This window comes from Hyperolius riggenbachi, chromosome 2 (assembly GCF_040937935.1).
Source record: "Hyperolius riggenbachi isolate aHypRig1 chromosome 2, aHypRig1.pri, whole genome shotgun sequence".
In the NCBI taxonomy this organism is placed as follows: Eukaryota; Metazoa; Chordata; class Amphibia; order Anura; family Hyperoliidae; genus Hyperolius; species Hyperolius riggenbachi.
Genome location: NC_090647.1, coordinates 131,236,188 through 131,255,528, shown reverse-complemented (window position 1 = coordinate 131,255,528; position 19,341 = coordinate 131,236,188). Strand labels below are relative to the sequence as shown.

Here is a 19,341-nt window from a genome sequence, read left to right as displayed (position 1 = left end):
TTCATGCTAAAACACGTACACATATATATGAAAACTTTTCAAAGTACTATTGCTGTTATTGATTGCATATGCAAAAATCACACGCAAATATTCTGCATCTGACATCCAAAAAATGGTAACCATCTTGTTGTGTGGGTTTTTTATTTATTTATTTTCCTTGGTGTTTTGTTTTTGTTTGATTATAATTTTTTTTTTTTTTTTTTTTTCTGGATGCGAATTTTGCATTTAGTGGAAACAAGCCCAGAGGAATTAATTGCTGTGCGACTTTGTATGCCACCCACAAAAACGCACTAATTTGCACCTCAAGGAAACTGTCTCTTAGGGCTCGTTCCCACTATTGCGACGCGATTTCGGCCGCATTCCGACGCTTGTAAAAACGCATGCGGATGAGTTTCCGCATGCGTTTTTACCCGCGATTTCGCCTGCGATTTCGCATGGCAGGGTGCCATGCGAAATTAACCATGACACTGCCAGGGCTAAATAAAATTGAAAAAGGTGCGAAATCGCGGGTAAAAACGCATGTAACAAACGCATGCGTTTTTACTATTAAATACATTAGCGGCGATTCGCACGGATTCCCGACGCAGGCGAAATCGTTGGCTCTTTTGTGCGTTTTTTTCACGCTGAAAAAAACGCACCTCAACAACGCTACAGTGGAAACAGGCCCATCCACTTGTATTACATGTGCGGATCTGCATGCGTTGGACGCATGCAGATTCGCGATAGTGGAAACGAGCCCTCATGCTAGGTACACATAATGCAATTTTCTGACAGATTCTGACTATTTCCAACATGTCCGGTCTGATTTTCGATCGATTTTTTTTTTTTTTCTTTTTTTTCCCCCCATAAGAGTAAACAGAAAATAGATTGGACATGTTGGAAATAGTCGATCTGACAGTAAATCTGTCAGAACATTCCATTGTATGTACCTAGTATTAGACATTTACTCTGTTTGAATAAAGGGTTTTATAGGGAACCTAAAGGGAGAGGAATACCGATGCTGCCACCCCAGGATTGGTGGGCAGTGACAGTGAAAGTTGGCCATTGGCAGTAGCTTGGTGAGGTTAGAATAGATGGGCACAATTTAAGATTCAGGACTGAGTGTTACTCCATGCAGTTAGATACAGTTTTCACTTAAAGCAAAAGTTAACGTTTAAATGCAGCTGTATGTAAATGGCAACATTTCTATACCACTTTCCACTGAAAGACTGAGACTGCCTTACGGACTTCTTGCATTGAGTAGTGGTGGATGTGGGAGGGTAGGAGGGAACAGAGAAGGTTCTTTTCCATTTCTGGATCTGATCCAACCTTCCTCTAGTGTCTCCTCCACACGTGTGCCTGCGGAGTTCTTAGTGGAAGCCACAGTAAGGCCCAGTTCACATTTTCATTGAAGTGGCAAACAGATCCGTGAAAACTGATCTGATCTGTCAATCGGATCCGTTTTCACTCCGTTGCCACTCTTATTCCATTCCACTGCTTCCGTTCCCTTTCCCCATATCCCCCACCCCCAGAGGGGATTTTGCTGTCTAGAACGGTCCATTTCTTCACTAGTGTGAAGAAACGCTCCGCTTTCTCATTGCCCCCAATGCAGTGCTTCCACTTCCGTTTTCATTCAGCTGGGCTTAGCGGTCCGGAAAAATTGTTGCAGAACTAAACTTGTGGGCCGTTCAGCGGATCATCCGGAACGGATCCGTTTGAATGGACAGATGTGAACGGATCCGTTTGGACAGATTTGAACGGATCCATAGGTTAACATTGGAGCCACTCCCATCTGTTACGTTCCGATCCGGGAATGGACTTTTTTTTTTTTTTTTTTCTCTAATGGGAGCTGGGCCTGAATTTTACCTGGCACCGGGCCTCAGACAATGATTATGCAATAGTTTGAGGAGCTTTTTATCTATGAAATGTCTGTACAGCACAGCATAAATTTGTGTTTTTTGTATTTGTTTTTTAAATGTATACTTTAAGTTTGCGATTTTTTTTTTTTATTTTTTTTTTTTTTAAAGAAATTTTGTTTGTTTTTTGCTGCATTTTACATGATTTTCTTCTATGGTTCTTTATGCAGCAAGGAATGTTTTCCGGTCCAAATAATCCACCTGATGGATCACAAGGCAAGTACACTTTATGGCGTGATAATTCTGTTGTAACCAACTGTGGTGCACAAATTCACAAATATTTTCTAATAGTTATAAGCAGCCTTTCTCTACCTCTTGGTTAGAGGCCCAAAACGTGCTAATTTCTCAGGGAACCCCCTGCCTGAATACCTACAAATAGACAGAGCACTTTACATACAATACTGTTCTTTAGCTCATCTGCAAGCCATACAATTAATGTATTGACTCTGCAGAATGTTGGCTTGGCTGTGCATTGTACATCTTGGTATGCGCTGATCCAGCTCTGTGTTTTTTTTGGGGGGGGAAGGGGAGGTTTGGTTTTTTTTTCCTCCAAATTTCTCCCACATTGTTATAATACCACACACAGTTAGCCTTGCAATATTTAGTACAATTGAGTTGGTATACAATTGTTAAAATTATCCACATCCGTATTTTCCCCAGAATGCTTTTCCAGCCAGGTGGCATGAAAAGCAACCATGTTGGGTGCGACAGGGCAGTGCAGGCCCAGTGCTTCTCTCTTACAGCACAGGAGGAGGATGAGGAAGCAAGCTGATGACAGCTGGGTGCTCACCAATATTAGCTGGGTGGAGCACCCGGCTAAAAGAGCAAGCCTGGGGAGAACACTGCATTTACACATATAAATATAATATACTTTGCAAGTTACAACTTACGCCACTACTTTGCAGGGCAACAACTTGTTTCCTGTCTAAATTGAATGATTCAGATACCAGTAACAGTACAACAAATGAGAAAAGATAATGCAAGCTCACCCCCACTTCAGTGCAATACATAATACCACATGAATGCACTCAGGCAATATAAAACCATGGGAAAAACAAGGTATAAAGGTAAAGATCCAGGTCCAAGCAAATGCCATGCATGCGCACCATGCAAGCCACTTACTGTACACTACAGACGGTCCCCCTACTTAGAAATGAACGGAGTTGCGTTTCATACATACAAGGTTATATTCATGTTCAAAATGTATGCAGTACTGCTTTTATTTACATTTTGTTGTTACGTGTTACAATTTTGTATAAATGTTTTTTGTAAGTAGTTTCAAAACAAACATTGTTGTCTTCCATTTGGTTTAGTCTTGGCTGCTGGCTATAGCAATAGGAAGCTTTTCTTAAGGGACAACTGAAGTGAGAGAGCTATTGAGGCTGCCACATTTATTTGCTTTTGAACAATACCAGTTGCCTTGCAGCCATGCTGGTCTATTTGGCTGCAGTCGTGTCTGAATCACACCAGACACAAGCATGCCGCTAATCTTGTCAGATCTGACAAGTTTTTCAGAAACACCTGATCATCTACATTGCTTTTTCAGGGTCTATGGCTAAAAGTATTAGAGGAGCAGGACAGCCAGGCAACTGGTATTGCTTAACCTCCTTGGCGGTATGAACAAGCTCAGCTCGTCCATGTACGCCAAGGAGGATTGCTCAGCCCCTGGAGGGTCTTTTTACTTTTTTTTTTTTTTTTTTTCAGAACATCTATCTAGCACTTTGCTAGCTACATGTTTTGTCCGATCGCCGCCGATCCATCCCCCGAAACGCCTAGCGCAGCCTGGCGAATCACCGCCAGGCTGCGCAATGGGAAGGATCGGAGCTCCCCATGATGTCATGTCCGATCATCACCATGGCGACGGGAGAAGAGACGATAGGAAGTCACGCTTCTCGCGGGATCTCGGACTCGTAATTATGGCCGGCGGGGATTGGGAGGGTGGACGCGGACGGCGTGGCGTACTGCTGTAGCTAGCAATACGCTAGCTACAGCAAGCGGGAAAAAAAACTGTTTAACAAAAAGGGTAATGCGTACTCATGTACGCATTACCCAGAACGCCAGGGAGGTTAAAAGAAATATTGTACTCTACATATCCTGCTCATTACAGTTGTCCTTTAAGTATTTAACTAGAAGTGTCATGTTTGCATGCCAAAAAAGTACTGGTAAGCTGGATGAATATTTAAATACTTGAAATATATGTAGCTTAACATCTAAAAAATTAAATCTATATTCTTCAGAATTTTCTTAAACCTGTAAAAGCTATTTTTTGTAGAACTGTACTTTTCCATTTCTCCAGGCACACCTAAAACTCTCCGGTACCGCATCATTAGAAATCCAGAAGACTTGATCAAGTTTATTGAAGATTTAAAGAAACCTGATAAAAAGGTATGTCATTGGGGGGTCATGTGTTTTTGAAAGATGAACCAAAGTGGATAGGTTCACAGTGTGAATTGCGGTGCATTTCATTTAAAAACAAACACGCAATGGAAGAGTCTTGCTGCACATTGCATTACACACAGTGAATGAAATGCATGCTTCACTGCTATTGGTAAAGCAAGCAAGTGCGTTGGGATACTGTAATCTGTTGGATCACTCTGAATGTCGCACAGACTTACTATTGCTGTGTGACTTTCTGCTTTTAAAGGGGCACTATTGCTAAAAATTGTAAAATTTTAAATATGTGCAAACCTAAACAAATAAGAAGTAAGTTTCTTCCAGAGTAAAATGAGCCATAAATTACTTTTCTCCTATGTTGCTGTCACTTACAGTAGGTAGTAGAATTGGAGAGAAGTGACAGGTTTCGGACTAGTCCATCTCTTCATAGGGGATTCTCAGCAAGGCCTTTATTCTTTAAATACTTTGCAAGGAATATCTTTATAAACAATGATACTGGCCAGCTTCGCTGCTCGCTGCAGTTTTTTGGCAGTTGGACAGAGCAACTGCCATTCACTAAGTACTTTTGAAATTGAATCCCTATGAAGAGATGGACTAGCCCAAAACCTGTCACTTCTCTCTGATTTTTTTTTTTTACTACCTACTGTAAGTGACAGCAACATAGGAGAAAAGTAAATTATGGCTCATTTTACTCTGGAAAAAAATGTACTTTTTATTTGTATAGAAAAACAAAAGTTTGCTTTCCTAAAACAGAAAGAATTTGCGATAATTCAGGTTGGAGTGAGCTTGAGATGCCTCCCAGAGCAACACTGTTGAATATATGCAAATTAACCATTGTATAGGTTTGCACATATTTTTAATTTTGCAATTTCTCGCCATAGTGCCCCTTTTAAGTTAGTTACTTTGCACTGCTGCTCCCAACTGTAAACTTAGCCTTACTATTCTCTTCCAGCCCTATGGGAGAGTTTTTCTGAGGTAGGGAACACTTAGGCCCGGTTTACATCTGCGTTGTTTTTTTTTCCGGAGCCAGCTGTACAGATCTGGCCATCTGGATCTGGGAAAACGGTCAATTTTTACAGCCAGTGTGCTGTAAAACATCCATTTTGCATAGGATCCTATTGTGCTGCAAAACCTTCTGTTTCCATTCCACTGAACGAAACGGTCTGGAAAATTGGGTCCTACTGCATTTTTGTTGTCCGTTCAGCGGAACTGACCACGGAACCGTATGGCCGTTCCGTTGGCAAATGCTAATGTGAACAAAGCCTTAAAGGGAATCTGAAGTTAAAAGAAACTAATGAAAATAACGCATTGTATGTGTAGTACAGCTAAGAAGTAGAACATTAGTAGCAAAGATATGAGTCTCATATTGTTTCCAGTACAGAAAGAGTTGAGAAACTTCACATGTTATCTATGCAAAAGTTTCTCTGAGCGCTGTTTTCTGAGGCACTTCTACTTCAAAGAAACAGTGACAGGCAGCTTCAGCTAAGATTTTTACTGCATGGAAGTGGAAAGGGTCATTAACCCTGCTCTGTTTTATAGATTAAAATACAGTGTGGTTTGTAAATTGCAGATATGATAGAATGATGCAATGCTATAGAAAAAGCTATATACCTGAAAATAAAAAAAAATGACTTTTTCTTTGCAACTAATGTTTTTAACTGTCCATACTACATATATAGTTCATTATATCATAAGTTTGTTTTTTGGGGGGGTTTTTTCTGCTTCAGTGTCACTTTAAGAATGTAATAAACCTGTCAAGCCTGTTTTTTTTTTTTTTTTTTTTTTTTTTTTTTTTTTGACAATGGTCTATTAGGTGGGAAAAACTTGCAACCTGTGCCATGTCCAAATATAGCAAGGACTGCTGAGAGGGGAGTGAATTCATTTCTGATGTTTTTATTCTCCCTTGTACACACAACTAGAACTTCTCTCCGACTCCAGGACTAGCTGCATTTATTAAAAGAATTACTTATCCAAATTAGTTTTGCACACTTTAGCTGCAAACAAGCAATTCAGAAACCTGGTGGGGATTTTTTTGTGTGTTATTTTTACTAGTACAAGCAGCTTGGGTAAGCTGCAAGATTTAAAGCAGTCTAACACCCAGCATTTCAACTTTGCTTTAAGGCCCGGTGCACACCAAAACCCGCTAGCAGATCCGCAAAATGCTAGCAGATTTTGAAACGCTTTTTGTTATTTTTCTGTAGCGTTTCACCTACCATTTTGCAGTTTTGAGGAGAGTTTTTGGTGTAGTAGATTTCATATATTGTTACAGTAAAGCTGTTACTGATCAGCTTCTGTAACAAAACCGCCTGGCAAACCGCTCTGAACTGCCGTTTTTCAGAGCGGTTTGCGTTTTTCCTATACTTTACATTGGAGACAGAAACGCCTCCGCAATCCAAAAAATGCCTCACCCCGGTAGTATGCGTTTCAGCAAAACGCCTCCTGCTCTGGTGTGACCCACCCCATTGAGATACATTGACCAAGCGTATCCGCAGCCGCAAGCGGCTGCAGAAACGCTGAAAAGATTGCTTACAGCTTAGAAACTATTATGCCAGATTTTTTTTAAAGCAGAAATTCACTGAATGGGTTAAACATGACATTTTAGTGCAAAATTAAAATGCTGAGTGTTGGACCACTTTAGTGCAAAGTTGAAATGCTGGGTGTTGGACCACTTTAGTGCAAAGTTGAAATGCTGGGTGTTGGACCACTTTAGTGCAAAGTTGAAATGCTGGTTGTTGGACCACTTTAAGGTCTGTGACCTTAAAAACCCAGGATTAAAAACCAACCACATGTTTTGTGTATTTCTCCAATACTGCTCACACACATTACTGCTGCCCAAACATGGTTTTACCTGTGAGCAACACTGCAGTCCTGGTTGAGATTAGTGTCATCCAGAGATATTTTATAACCTTTTAAATTACCCATTCGGTGGGGTTTCTACGCTACTGAATATGTTGGTGCTTTATAAATCATTAATATTGTTTAGGAGGACTAGGATATATGTTTTTCATAATGTGGTTCCATTAGGTAAAGTTACTTTTTGATGGAAAATGCATCCACCACCACCACCACCACATGTCACCACCACCACCGTCACAAGTCCCGACCACCACATGTCACATGTCCCTAACTGTCTTTCAAAGGAGCTCACAATCTAATCCCTACCCCTACCATAGTCCTTTGTACATTGTAGTCTAGGGAGAAGTTTAGGGGAAGCCAATTAACTTATCTGTATATTTTTGGGATGTGGGAGGAAACTGGAGTGCCTAAAGGAATCCCTTGTAGATAGTCCCCTGGGATTCGAATTGTGGACCCAAAGGCAAGAGTGCTGTACACCCCAACCCTGTCCTCAAGACCCACCAACAGTAGATGTTTTGCAGAAAACTACAGACATGCACAGGTGAGGTAATTAGTGTCTCAGTTGAGCTGATTAATTACCTCTGTGGATTTCCACAAAACATGCACTGTTGGTGGGCCTTGAGGACAGGGTTGGACAACACTGCTGTACGCTATGCCAGTATGTTGCACACATCCAGTTGTGTATAAATCTATACAAGCATGAGCACCTCTGGTAAAGACAAAACTTGGAGATCACACGTTTCTTTTTGTATAACTAAATGCAAGGTGACCTCCCAGATAAACATAGAATTTCATAGAAAGTTCAAATATATGGGCACTGGAAGTTTGCCAGTGTATTGCATATTTATTGCACGGGATTGGATATAGCGCAGTGAAGTCATGATTTCTGTTCCTTCAGGATGAGAAGCAGGATGCTGAGAATAACGAGGTGCAGAGTGATGGGGATTCCAGTCCTGTGGATGGAGTAAAGGATGCAGAGGATGAGGATGAACAGGCGCTCATGCAGGAGTTTGAGAAAGAGCTGGAGCACATCCTCCTTCCCAAGTCTGACGTGTCCCAAATGAAGGAAAATGTGAAAACTGAGATGGAGAAGGACTTTAACAATATTATAGATGAGGTAGTCACTGGCTCCTTTAAAATGACTTGACCAGACTGGGCAATAAGATGTATACAGGAGTATCTTCCAGTGGAATCTAACTCCTGTTTTGGCTTGAGTTCCATTGGCCAGCAATAATTGAATGATGGGGGATAGTCAATGAAAAATTAATTCAAATATTTATGTACATTTATGCTGCTGGAAAATGGACCAATTAAATGCTGCAGAAGCTATTTGGTCTGTTTTTCCAGCTGCATAAATATTTGCATCAACACTGAATTATCTGCATCTCATTGACTATCCTTAAGGTGCGTACACACATGCGACTATAGTCGTTTGAAACGATCGTTCCCCGATCATTTCAAGCGACGATCGTTTAAAAAAAAAAGCAGCCAACGACCATTAAGTCTAACGACGGACGAGCTAGATTGTTCAAAATGAACGATCTAGCTTGGCCAATTTTTTCCAACGACGATCGTTTGCAAAAGTAGTACATCGTTGGAAACTGTCGTTCGTACTAGGCTTGACATGCGCATTTCACTATTTCTCCATGGAACTTTTCATTTTTATGTGCAAGCGCAATAGTTGCTTTACGTGATGTAACGTTCGGTCTAACGATCAGATCGTTACACACCTTTAAAAGCTAACTTTACTTAAGTCGTTCTTTCGTCAATTAAAAGTTCGTTCGTCGTTCAAAACGAACGATCGTTGTCGTATGTGTGTACGTAGCTCTAGTGATTGCATGAAGGGAGTGGGGATATTTGGTCATTTTATTTGCAAATGTGTGCAGTAGGTTTGCTGTGTAGAACACCAGTGATCACAAGCCTTGGATTTACAACGAATGACCACTAGATGGCTTTATTACACCACTGGCTCACCTGCAGTTTATTGCAGAGATGTCAAGACAGATGCAAAAGCTGAGCTAATGTCTGGAGCAGAGTCCAGCAGGTAAATTAAGCAAGTTTTCTAAAAGATTGCCTGGGGGTAAACTGCCCTGGAAGAAAAGCGTAAAGGTGACCATACATCAGGCAACTTGTTAGCCAATCGACCATCCGATTCAATTATTATAGTTGGATGACAATGCTGCAAGGTGTAGGACCGACCTGCTCCATCAGGTGCATGGCTGTAACCACGTGCAGTATCGGGATGAATATGGCAGAACCCCCCCCCCCACAAACACACACGCATCCATGTATATGCTGGCAACCATGGAGAGAGGGAGGGAGGAGGCGCTAATGCGGATGGAGCCAACAGCAGACGCGGAAAGTTAAAGTACAACAAGGAGGGTGGGGGGTGCAGCATCACAAGGCCCGATTCTCAAGGGATTTCAAGCCGAAATCGGGAATCAGCCTGCGGTGTATGAGCAAGCAACAGATCTCCAATCAGATCCAATCCAAGAGAGATAGAGATCTGTTACTTGGTCGACCTGCCCATACATCGTGTGATGTATGGGCACCTTAAGGCCTGAGAAAAAAATGCAGTATGGTTGTTTCCATGGCGATGGAGCCACCAAAGCAAGTGGTTTTTAAATTTCACATTTGCATTCCTCATCAGCCGTTAAAGAGATCAAGTAAAAGAAAATTTAACTTTTAACCCCTTATTGACCAGAGGACATGAATCTATGCCCCTAGGGCTTTGTCTAAGCCTCAGGTCTACATCAGTGTAGCGAGTCTTTGCACTCGCTGTACTAATCTGAAATGGAGTAATCAATGAAGCCCTCCTAGATCTCTTAATTTTATTTTTTTTATGTCTTTGTCAAATTGCTACGCTTTTGCAGATTTCCTTACCCTATATCGGCTCATGCGCTTTTAAACATTCATTGTTCTAGGCACAAGAAGAGTTAGAGACCGAAGGCCTAAAGGGGGAGTTTGACCGGAAGCAAGCAACTAAATCTCTCGCCACTACACTGAACAAGCTAATAGATAAACTGGACACTGCTGCAGCTGGTAAGGGAGAAGAGACAGACTCTGACAGCAAAGACGACTCTGCACAAAACCTGGAACCTGCTGTCAATCCACCAACTGGTAGGTGTGTTAAACACTCAGCATAAAATTCCACCATTAGGGCCCATTCACACTAGAGCGTTTTGCCGCGATTTCGGCAAAAAGCTCAAATGCTAGTGCTTTTAAAAAGCACTAGTATAATAAAACCCTATGGGCCCTTTCTTACTTGGGCGATTTGCGCTAATCACCGCAAACCGACCCAAAATTGCGAAACACAAACATGTCGCTTGCACCATTTTCAGGCGATTTTTTTTTTCCAGTGTGTGCTATAGAAGCGCTAAACGTGATTGCGGAAAAATCGCCGCAGTTTTCAGTGATTTTTTTTCTGCTGAAAAATCACGCATGCAGGTTTTGCACTTTCAAGTGTGAATGGGCCCTCATGGAGAAACAAAAGGCAATCTTTCAATTTGTCTAACAATTAGCAATGCTTATAGTGCAAAGCTTTTTGCAAGCAGGCTTTCAGATTATGGTACTTAACCTGATTTATACAGCAGATACTGTTGTCGCACGATTGAGGACTGCAGGCCTCCAAAATACCGATGGCTTTGTTGTGTTTAGGAGTGGCAGTGGCTAATGCAAGAACAGGGGTTCTACTTGGAAGTGCACTAAAATATACTTTTTTTTTTTTTTTTTTTTTTTTAATAGCCATATGATTTGTCACAACTCTTAATTTTCACTTCAAGAGCTCTACAATAGAATCTCATTATAGTACACCTCTGGATATAGTAATCTCAGACATCCAGTCCCGATTATGCATCTGTATAAATATACAGTGTGTGTGATGAATCCTGCTCTAGTAAACTGCTTGTCCTGGTCCCTTGGCGTTACCTATAAAGGGATTCTACTGTATTAATACTGTAATGTGAATGCTTATCCTTTGCACTTCTACTGCCACTTGTAACTTCAAGCCATCCTTTAAAGATGAGCACACATGATCTACAAGATATCTATGGGGATAACCTACCTAGCCAGAGCTAATTACACCGGAGCAGTGCTTTTTGGCGCTGCTAGATTTGGGCACAGCCAGTGCCGTTATAGACTATACTGTGAATCAGTCTATAGCGGCGCTCAGTGAGTAACGTCGGCGCCGTCAGAGGACGGAGCCGAGGTTGCTTAAACACAATAATTCGGCCTCCAGCAATCGCTGGAAGCCGAATTATTTTATTTCCCACCATCCATGGCGGCCTGGAGGGGGAATAGTAATTAAAACGGCCCGGACTTGTGCAGAAGCAGGATCAGCCATATAACAGCTGTATCCTGCGCCCAAGTCTACCGGCGCCGATTTTTTAAATGTACTCAATTACATATGCTAGATGACGCTCTGCTGAGGCGTGTGCACACGAGCCCTTCGATGTTGACCTCGACCGTGAACTCTCATCCGAGGAATTAAGTCTCCATCCCTGCAGGCAACAGTAATTGTGCATGTTCCTAGCTTTAGACTGCTGTTGTTTACACTGTAGTGCTTGTGCTACCTTAATAATGTCTTGTCAAGTGATTGTAGCTGAAACCAAGCAAAGTGGAATTTGCATAAAAGGAAACTGAGCTTTGCAGTAAGTTAAGGGCCGGTTTCGACTGAGCTGTTGTAAGATTTACACCGGCAATGGCAGTGATGTGAGTACGTATCTAAATCACTTAAGGGGCCCATACACCTAACGATTTTCCCGCCGAAATACGTCCGTTTCGATCACAGTGATTGAAACGGCCGTGAAATCGCCGCGCACACCGCTGACAGAACGATGGATTTACGTCCGAAATCCATCGTTCCCGTCGATCCATCCATGCGGAAGATTTTTCTCGGTTGCCGGCGGGTCGGGAGTGCGTCGATAGCAGCGTTCGAATGCCCGACGACCGACGCAATACAGCAGGTATACATTACCTGCTCCGCCGGCGCGAGTCCCCTGGTCCTGTCTTCTCCGCCTGGTCCCGGCATCTTCTCCGCATCAGCTTCCGCATCCCGGCATCCGGCATAACTTCCTGTGTCACTGCAGTGACATCGGAAGTACAAATAGAGGGCGCTCTATTTGAACTTCCGCTGTCACTGGAGTGACGGAAAGTTACACGCGGATGCCAGCCGGGAGCTGATGCGGAGAAGATGCCGGGACCAGGCGGAGAAGACAGGACCAGGGGACTCGCGCCGGCGGAGCAGGTAATGTATGAGGGGGGGGCAGCAGTGGCAGCTCCACAGATTGTGATCGGTTTCAGACTGAAATCGATTCACAATATGTTTGCAGTAAGGTGGCCATACGATCCCTCTCTGATCAGAGAGGGATCTATCTTTTGGTTGAATCTGATGGCAAATCGACCAGTGTCTGGCCACCTTTAGCCATGCAGGGCTATAGGGTTTCGGGTGCACACTGCAGTGCAATTTGGACAGCAAGCCATTGCCCGCTTATGGCAGCGTTCCTCCGTCCGACTCTCCTGCGGGGAAACGGTGCAGATTCAGCCCTAGTGGAAATGAGTGGTAATAGAATTTGGGAACTAGCAATGCAGTGTGATTGGCTTGCTCCCCCATTTACTAGAATTTGCACATTTCTCTTATTTAATCATCCCTAGTAGTCCCCAAGATGTCAGCTGTGAGTGAAGTGCATTAACCCTTTGACTGCCGTGGACATCAATAGGTGTTCTCTTTTTTTTCGCATCCATACACCACAGACTTCTAAAGGTATTTTAGTACAAATTTACTTCCGCCTGCAGTGAACGTCCATAGGCCATTTTGCCTCCCCATATTCCTGTGCCACGGACGTCTAAAGGACATTTTACTATAAGTTTTGGCTCAGTCCCAACTTTCTACTTTTACTTGAAATATGCAAATCAGTTGATGCAGAATTATGCAAATATAAATAGCTGTCAGTGACAGTTCTGATTTTGGTGATTTCTCCTATTACCAGACCTAAATCCCAGCATGTCTTTTACGCTCTGTCAACCTAACTGCAGCATGGTACAGCCAGATGCCCTGTATGCTTGACTGACATGTTGGGTGTAGGTATCCATGGGAGAGTGCTATGAGATGGGCATTGTCAGTGGATCACTGCTTGGAGGTGGAAGGTATATTACATATTCAGAAGTGATGCATAGGAGTTCCTTCTCGTTTACATAAAATCAAATACAAAACCCTAGTGATTCTGGTTCACCTTGAACTTGCTGGGTATGATGTGAACAGCAGACTGATTTTGGTAGTGATAATGAACCTGAGCTAAAGCATTCATATCTCGATTCTACAGCGGTGATTAAAACTGTCAACTGGACTGCAGGAGAACTTGAATAGTAAACTATATAAATAGTAGAAGGAAGAATTTCCTCTCTAAACAAGAGTTGCAAAACCACATATAGAGAAGAGCAAAGGCATCCCTGAAATCTGTTTAGGCTAAGGATGTGCACACATAAGGCCAATTTTACCACTTCCATGTGATATGAGAACTTACCTACATGGTATTCAAAATCCGTAGACCCTCAGGCTACTTGCGCACAACACGGCCCTAACACAACGCATATACACTTTCACAGTGCAACGTTAAAGTCGCACATTACAAAATGTATTTACTATGGAACGAAAACGGCGCATGCGGAACATTTTAAAAAATGGAAAAAACATTACTGAGCATGTGCAACACAAGTAACGCAGCAGATTCATTGTTAAACGCACAGCATGCAGCAGGTTTTAATAACGCTACACGTTACACACTAACGCAACGTGTGCACTGTGAATGTCGCACAGACTCTGCATTGCTGTGCGTTACTCTGCGTTAAAGTATCTTATAATGTGCGACTTTAACATCGCACTGTGAAAGAGGCCTCATACTACATGAAGGTGGTAACGTTGTCCTGTGATTTGCTAATCCATATTTAATCTGTGTACCAGGTTTAAGCTTCCACTTTGTACATTTGCACTTCAACGTGGTCATAACACAGCACGCACTCTGTACATTAATGTTATTTCATAGCATTTTCCATTGCTGTGGAACATGCAAGTCTTCATACACTTTATTCAGATACGCAGTATAGACAGATTCTTTTGCACATAGTGGTGACTGGTGAGCATTCGTGAACACAGAACAAGCAATGAGCTGATTCTGGTATGAATAGTGTGGGATAACTTTGGTAGTGCTGTGGCTTTGCCTCAGATACCCACATTTAGAGTTCTGTCCTTATCTTGTAAGAGATCTGTACAGTGGCAAGCAAGCAGAACTGCTCAATAGGTTTATTAGCTTGAGTAGTTTGGTTCCAAAACTAATAATTTACACTAACTTTATCACCATGACTGCCTTCAGAATTTGCCTTGTCCAATTTTGGTTTTAGTTTTTTAAAGTCAACTCAAAAGCTTCCTTGCACATTTACTGTAAGCTAACTGCGCTGTTAAGTTCAGTTGATGTAAACAAACCCGACAGGCCAATGTGTGGCCAGCGTGTAACACTTCAGTAATCCAGGAAGCATTTTGGATTGGCCATGAAAAAAAGAACACTTTATAATTTGTTTCCCCTTTTTTTTATTTATTTTTTCTTCCCATTTCTCTTTTATTTTTCAAGGGTGATTTTCAATAGTCTCAAATGCTTCATGAAGCTCCTTTCACACTATTGGCCCCATTCACTTTTTTTCTCCTAGGTGATATTTTCACATCTTACCAATAAAAATGCCTTTTAGGCCACCGGTAACCAAGAAAAAAAATTATCATCATTTTCACAGTACTTTTCGCTTTTTGGTACTTAATCAATTGCAGAAAAGTTATTTTAGACAGAAGATGAAAAATTGTCTCCTAGGAGAAAACTTAGAAGAAAATGTGAATTGGATCGTGCGCTGTTTGTTGCGTCACATCACAATGGGCAAGATCATCGCAGCACAACGCAATGCAATGTTATTCCTATGGGGTCACATTGATTGTAGTGTGGCGAGTTCCGTCAGGGTAATGCACAGCATGCTGTGTGTGTTTACAGGGCAACTTGCAGGTGATTACAGCTCATCCAGTGCTTTATTGAAGCTCACAAGCAAGCAGAACCCCACCCATTCAGTTGTGTCTGGAGATGTCACAGTTGAATGGGGAAGTTTGAGCCTTATTACTGTAAAACTGCTTACTGCTTTTGACCTCTTGGTAGCATAAAAAAAACTCTCACTAAGGGCTCATTCACAGTAAAGCGTTTTGCCAGCGATTTTGGCAAAACGCTCAAGCGCTAGCGCTTTTTAAAGTGCTAGTGCAATGATACCCTATGGGTCCGTTCTCACTTGGGCAATTTGCGTTAATCGCCGGCGATTAACGCAAATTACCAAAGGCAAATGTGTAGCCTGCACCATTTTCAGGCGATTTCCCGGCGATCGTGTTTCAGTGCTATAGAACCGCTAAACGCGATCGTGGAAAAATCGCTGCAGTGTCTAGTGATTTTTTTTTTCCGCGTTAAATCACGGAAAAATCACTCCCGCAAAACGCAGGCGGTAATCGCCGGCATTTTGCGCTTTTAAGTGTGAATGGGCCCTTAAGGTTTGTTCTAACCAGTTCACCACTAAGGGGTTTTTCCTCTTATGAACCAGAGCAATTTTCATCGGTCAGCGCTCCTTCCATTCATTCGCCAATAACTTTATCACTAATCTTAACAAAAGGATCTTAGTCTTGATTTATTTGCCACCAGTTAGGCTTTCTTTGGGTGGTACATTTTGTTAAGAATTATTTTATTTTAAATGCATTTTAATGGTAATAAGAAAAAAAAAGGGGGAAAAAAATCATTTTTCTCAGTTTTTTTTTTTTTTTTTTTTTTAATATAGTTTTAGAATAAAATGTTACTGTGGATAAAACCCACACATTTTGTTTTCCCAATAGTCCCGGTTATTACTATGTTTTAAATATGTCCCTAGTTCAATGCATGGTGACAATATTTTATTTGGAAATAAAGGTGTATGTTTTGTTTGTAAAAAATAAGTTATGCACCCTCATGACATACATATTAAAAAAGCTGAGTCCCTAAGGAAACTTTATATATTTTAAAATGGCCTTTTTTTTTTTCTTTTTTTTTTTACTTTGGTAACTATGGGAGGGGGAGGTAAGGGTTTAATTACCAGTAATGGGGTGTTTATTCTTATTTAATTTAATGTATTTAGTTGTAATTTTACTATATGGTCGCTACAGATCCCCTCACTTTATTCCTTTTGTGTACTGTGAACAATACAGAGAAGTAATGTGTGTATGCTTTCACTTTTGTCAATGACCACCGGCAACTCATTGATGCCGGTGATCACAGGCACTAAGATGAAGTCTCTGGAGGCGTACATAGACTGTATCAAATGCATAAACTGGTTAAACTTGTAAAGACAGCCTAAATTGGTACAGAACACCATTGTTGTTTTTTTTTTTTATTGATCTTTCAAAGTGGACTACAAGCATCTACATATAAATATTTAAAATCAAATTGCAATAATGAATCTATTATATTATAAAGCATTATAAAATTCTTGTGATCTTCAGGCAAAAATATTTGACTGACCAATGTGTGTGTTCTCCTAATTTAAAAGGCATCAGTCGCACCCTTGTGGCCTCTTTCACGAGCAACTGAATGTGTGAATTCACAATCTGTTAGCTGCTCCCGTCCATCAGTTGGGCACTTGCTAGCGCTCGGCAATGGACAAACGGTGGAGAGGTGGTGGACAGGCAGCCCCTCCAAGCAGTTGCATCTGAGCACAGTGGTTGCCATGCTCAGACGTGACGGGGGATGGTTTTTGGCCACCAGGTAATGCCGTTGCATGTCAAAAGTGACTTGCGCGGTGTTCTCGAACGCGGCCGTTCAGCTGCATTGTAATCACCAGTGTATGGCTAGGCTTCTTGTTTAATCTGGGATAGAGAGGTTAATTTTTCCTATCGCCTCTCCACATCAGATGACCAATCGGAGGGCCGTGTAAAAGTCAGGGTCACTAAGATACGAAGGGGCAGCTCTGAGAATACCGAGCGGAGTCTGAAGGAAATGAGCAGCGAGAACCCACAGATGAGAGTCATTGAAAATGTTGTTAAAGATCTGCTTGAAAAGGAAGGCCTGAAGGCAGAAGGTAGGCGCTCCCTCTATGGTCTGTCTGGCTTCATCTAGTTGTGTTTGCAAAATGGTCAGGTGGAATGCAATTCCAGTTATGTTATCTTAGCCGTGCCCTTTTCTTGTGTCGCACTGCATCGCCCTATCTGCTCAGCTGCTCTCTGGCATTTCTGCTAGCTGGCGTCGCTTTTTATATATTTTTCTTCATATTTGTTTCCACTGCACTTTCTCATTTTCTATTAACTTTTCTATAGTTTTCCTACATAGTGGTTGGCAAAAGTATTCGGCCCCCTCAAAGTTTTCCACATACTGTATTGTCACATTACTGCCACAAACATGAATCAATTTTATTGGAATTCCACGTGAAAGGCCAATACAAAGTGGTGTACACGTGAGTAGAAAGTGGAATGAAAATCTTACATGATTCCAAACATTTTTTACAAATGAATAACTGCAAAGTGGGGTGTGCGTAATTATTCAGCCCCCTTTGGTCTGAGTGCAGTCAGTTGCCCATAGACATTGCCTAATGACTAAATAGTGCGCCTGTGTGTAATCTAATGTTAGTACAAATACAGCTGCTCTGTGACGGCCTCAGAGGTTGTCTTAAGAGAATATTGGGAGCAGGGATAAAGTTATTGAGAAATTTAAAGCAGGCTTAGGCTACAAAAAGATTTCCAAAGCCTTGAACATCCCACAAAGCACTGTTCAAGCGATCATTCAGAAATGGAAGGAGTATGGCACAACTGTAAACCTACCAAGACAAGGCCATCCACCTAAACTCACAGGCCGAACAAGGAGAGCGCTGATCAGAAATGCAGTCAAGAGGCCCATGGTGACTCTGGACGAGCTGCAGAGATCTACAGCTCAGGTGGGGGAATCTGTCCATAGGACAACTATTAGTTGTGCACTGCACAAAGTTGGCCTTTATGGAAGAGTGGCAAGAAGAAAGCCATTAACAGAAAAGCATAAGTAGTCCCGTTTTGCAGTTTGCCACAAGCTATGTGGGGGACACAACAAACATGTGGAAGAAGGTGCTCTGGTCAGATGAGACCAAACTGCAATTTTTGGCCAAAATGCAAAACGCTATGTGTGGCGGAAAGCTAACACTGCACATCACTCTGAACACACCATCCCCCCTGTCAAATATGGTGGTGGCAGCATCATGCTCTGGGGGTGCTTCTCTTCAGCAGGGACAGGGAAGCTGATCAGAGTTGATGGGAAGATGAATAGAGCCAAATACAGGGCAATCTTGGAAGAAAATCTCTTGGAGTCTGCAAAAGACTTGAAACTGGGGCGGAGGTTCACCTTCCAGCACAACAACCCTAAACATAAAGCCAGGGCAACAATGGAATGGTTTAACCTGCTGAGCGGTCTGGACGAGCTCAGCTCGTCCAACACCGCCAGAGGCTGCCGCTCAGGCCCTGCTGGGCCGATTTTTGTCAAATAAAAAGCAGCACACGCAGCCGGCACTTTGCCAGCCGCGTGTGCTGCCTGATCGCCGCCGCTCTGCGGCGATTCGCCGCGAGCAGCGGCGAAAGAGGGCCCCCCTAGCCGCCTGAGCCCTGCGCAGCCGGAACAAAAAGTTCCGGCCAGCGCTAAGGGCTGGATCGGAGGCGGCTGACGTCAGGACGTCGGCTGACGTCGATGACGTCACTCCGCTCGTCGCTATGGCGACGATATAAGCAAAACAAGGAAGGCCGCTCATTGCGGCCTTCCTTGTTTATTCTGGGCGCCGGAGGCGATCGGAAGATCGCCTCCGGAGCGCCCTCTAGTGGGCTTTCATGCAGCCAACTTTCAGTTGGCTGCATGAAATAGTTTTTTTTTTATTTAAAAAAAACCCTCCCGCAGCCACCCTGGCGATTTAATCAGAACGCCAGGGTGGTTAAAACAAAACATATCTGTTAGAATGGCCCAGTCAAAGTCCAGATCTAAATCCAATCGAGAATCTGTGGCAAGATCTGAAAACTACTGTTCACAAACGCTGTCTATCTAATCTGACTGAGCTGGAACTGTTTTACAAAGAAGAATGGGCAAGGATTTCAGTCTCTAGATGTGCAAAGCTGGTAGAGACATACCCTAAAAGACTGGCAGCTGTA

At 42.5% G+C, this 19,341-nt stretch overlaps 1 protein-coding gene across 2 annotated transcripts in view; it reads left to right on the top strand.

Annotated features, from left to right (window-relative positions):
- The window catches only part of OS9 (OS9 endoplasmic reticulum lectin), an 85,108-nt gene that overhangs the window by 42,647 nt on the left and 23,120 nt on the right, over positions 1 to 19,341 (top strand). The window contains exons 9-13 of one of the 2 annotated variants that reach the window (XM_068267419.1): positions 2,066 to 2,111; positions 4,192 to 4,280; positions 8,044 to 8,262; positions 10,070 to 10,265; positions 17,097 to 17,264. In XM_068267419.1, coding sequence (XP_068123520.1) covers positions 2,066 to 2,111; positions 4,192 to 4,280; positions 8,044 to 8,262; positions 10,070 to 10,265; positions 17,097 to 17,264 — 718 coding nt within the window. The remainder of the gene's footprint in view (positions 1 to 2,065; positions 2,112 to 4,191; positions 4,281 to 8,043; positions 8,263 to 10,069; positions 10,266 to 17,096; positions 17,265 to 19,341) is intronic. The other variant, XM_068267420.1, reaches the window with a different exon arrangement.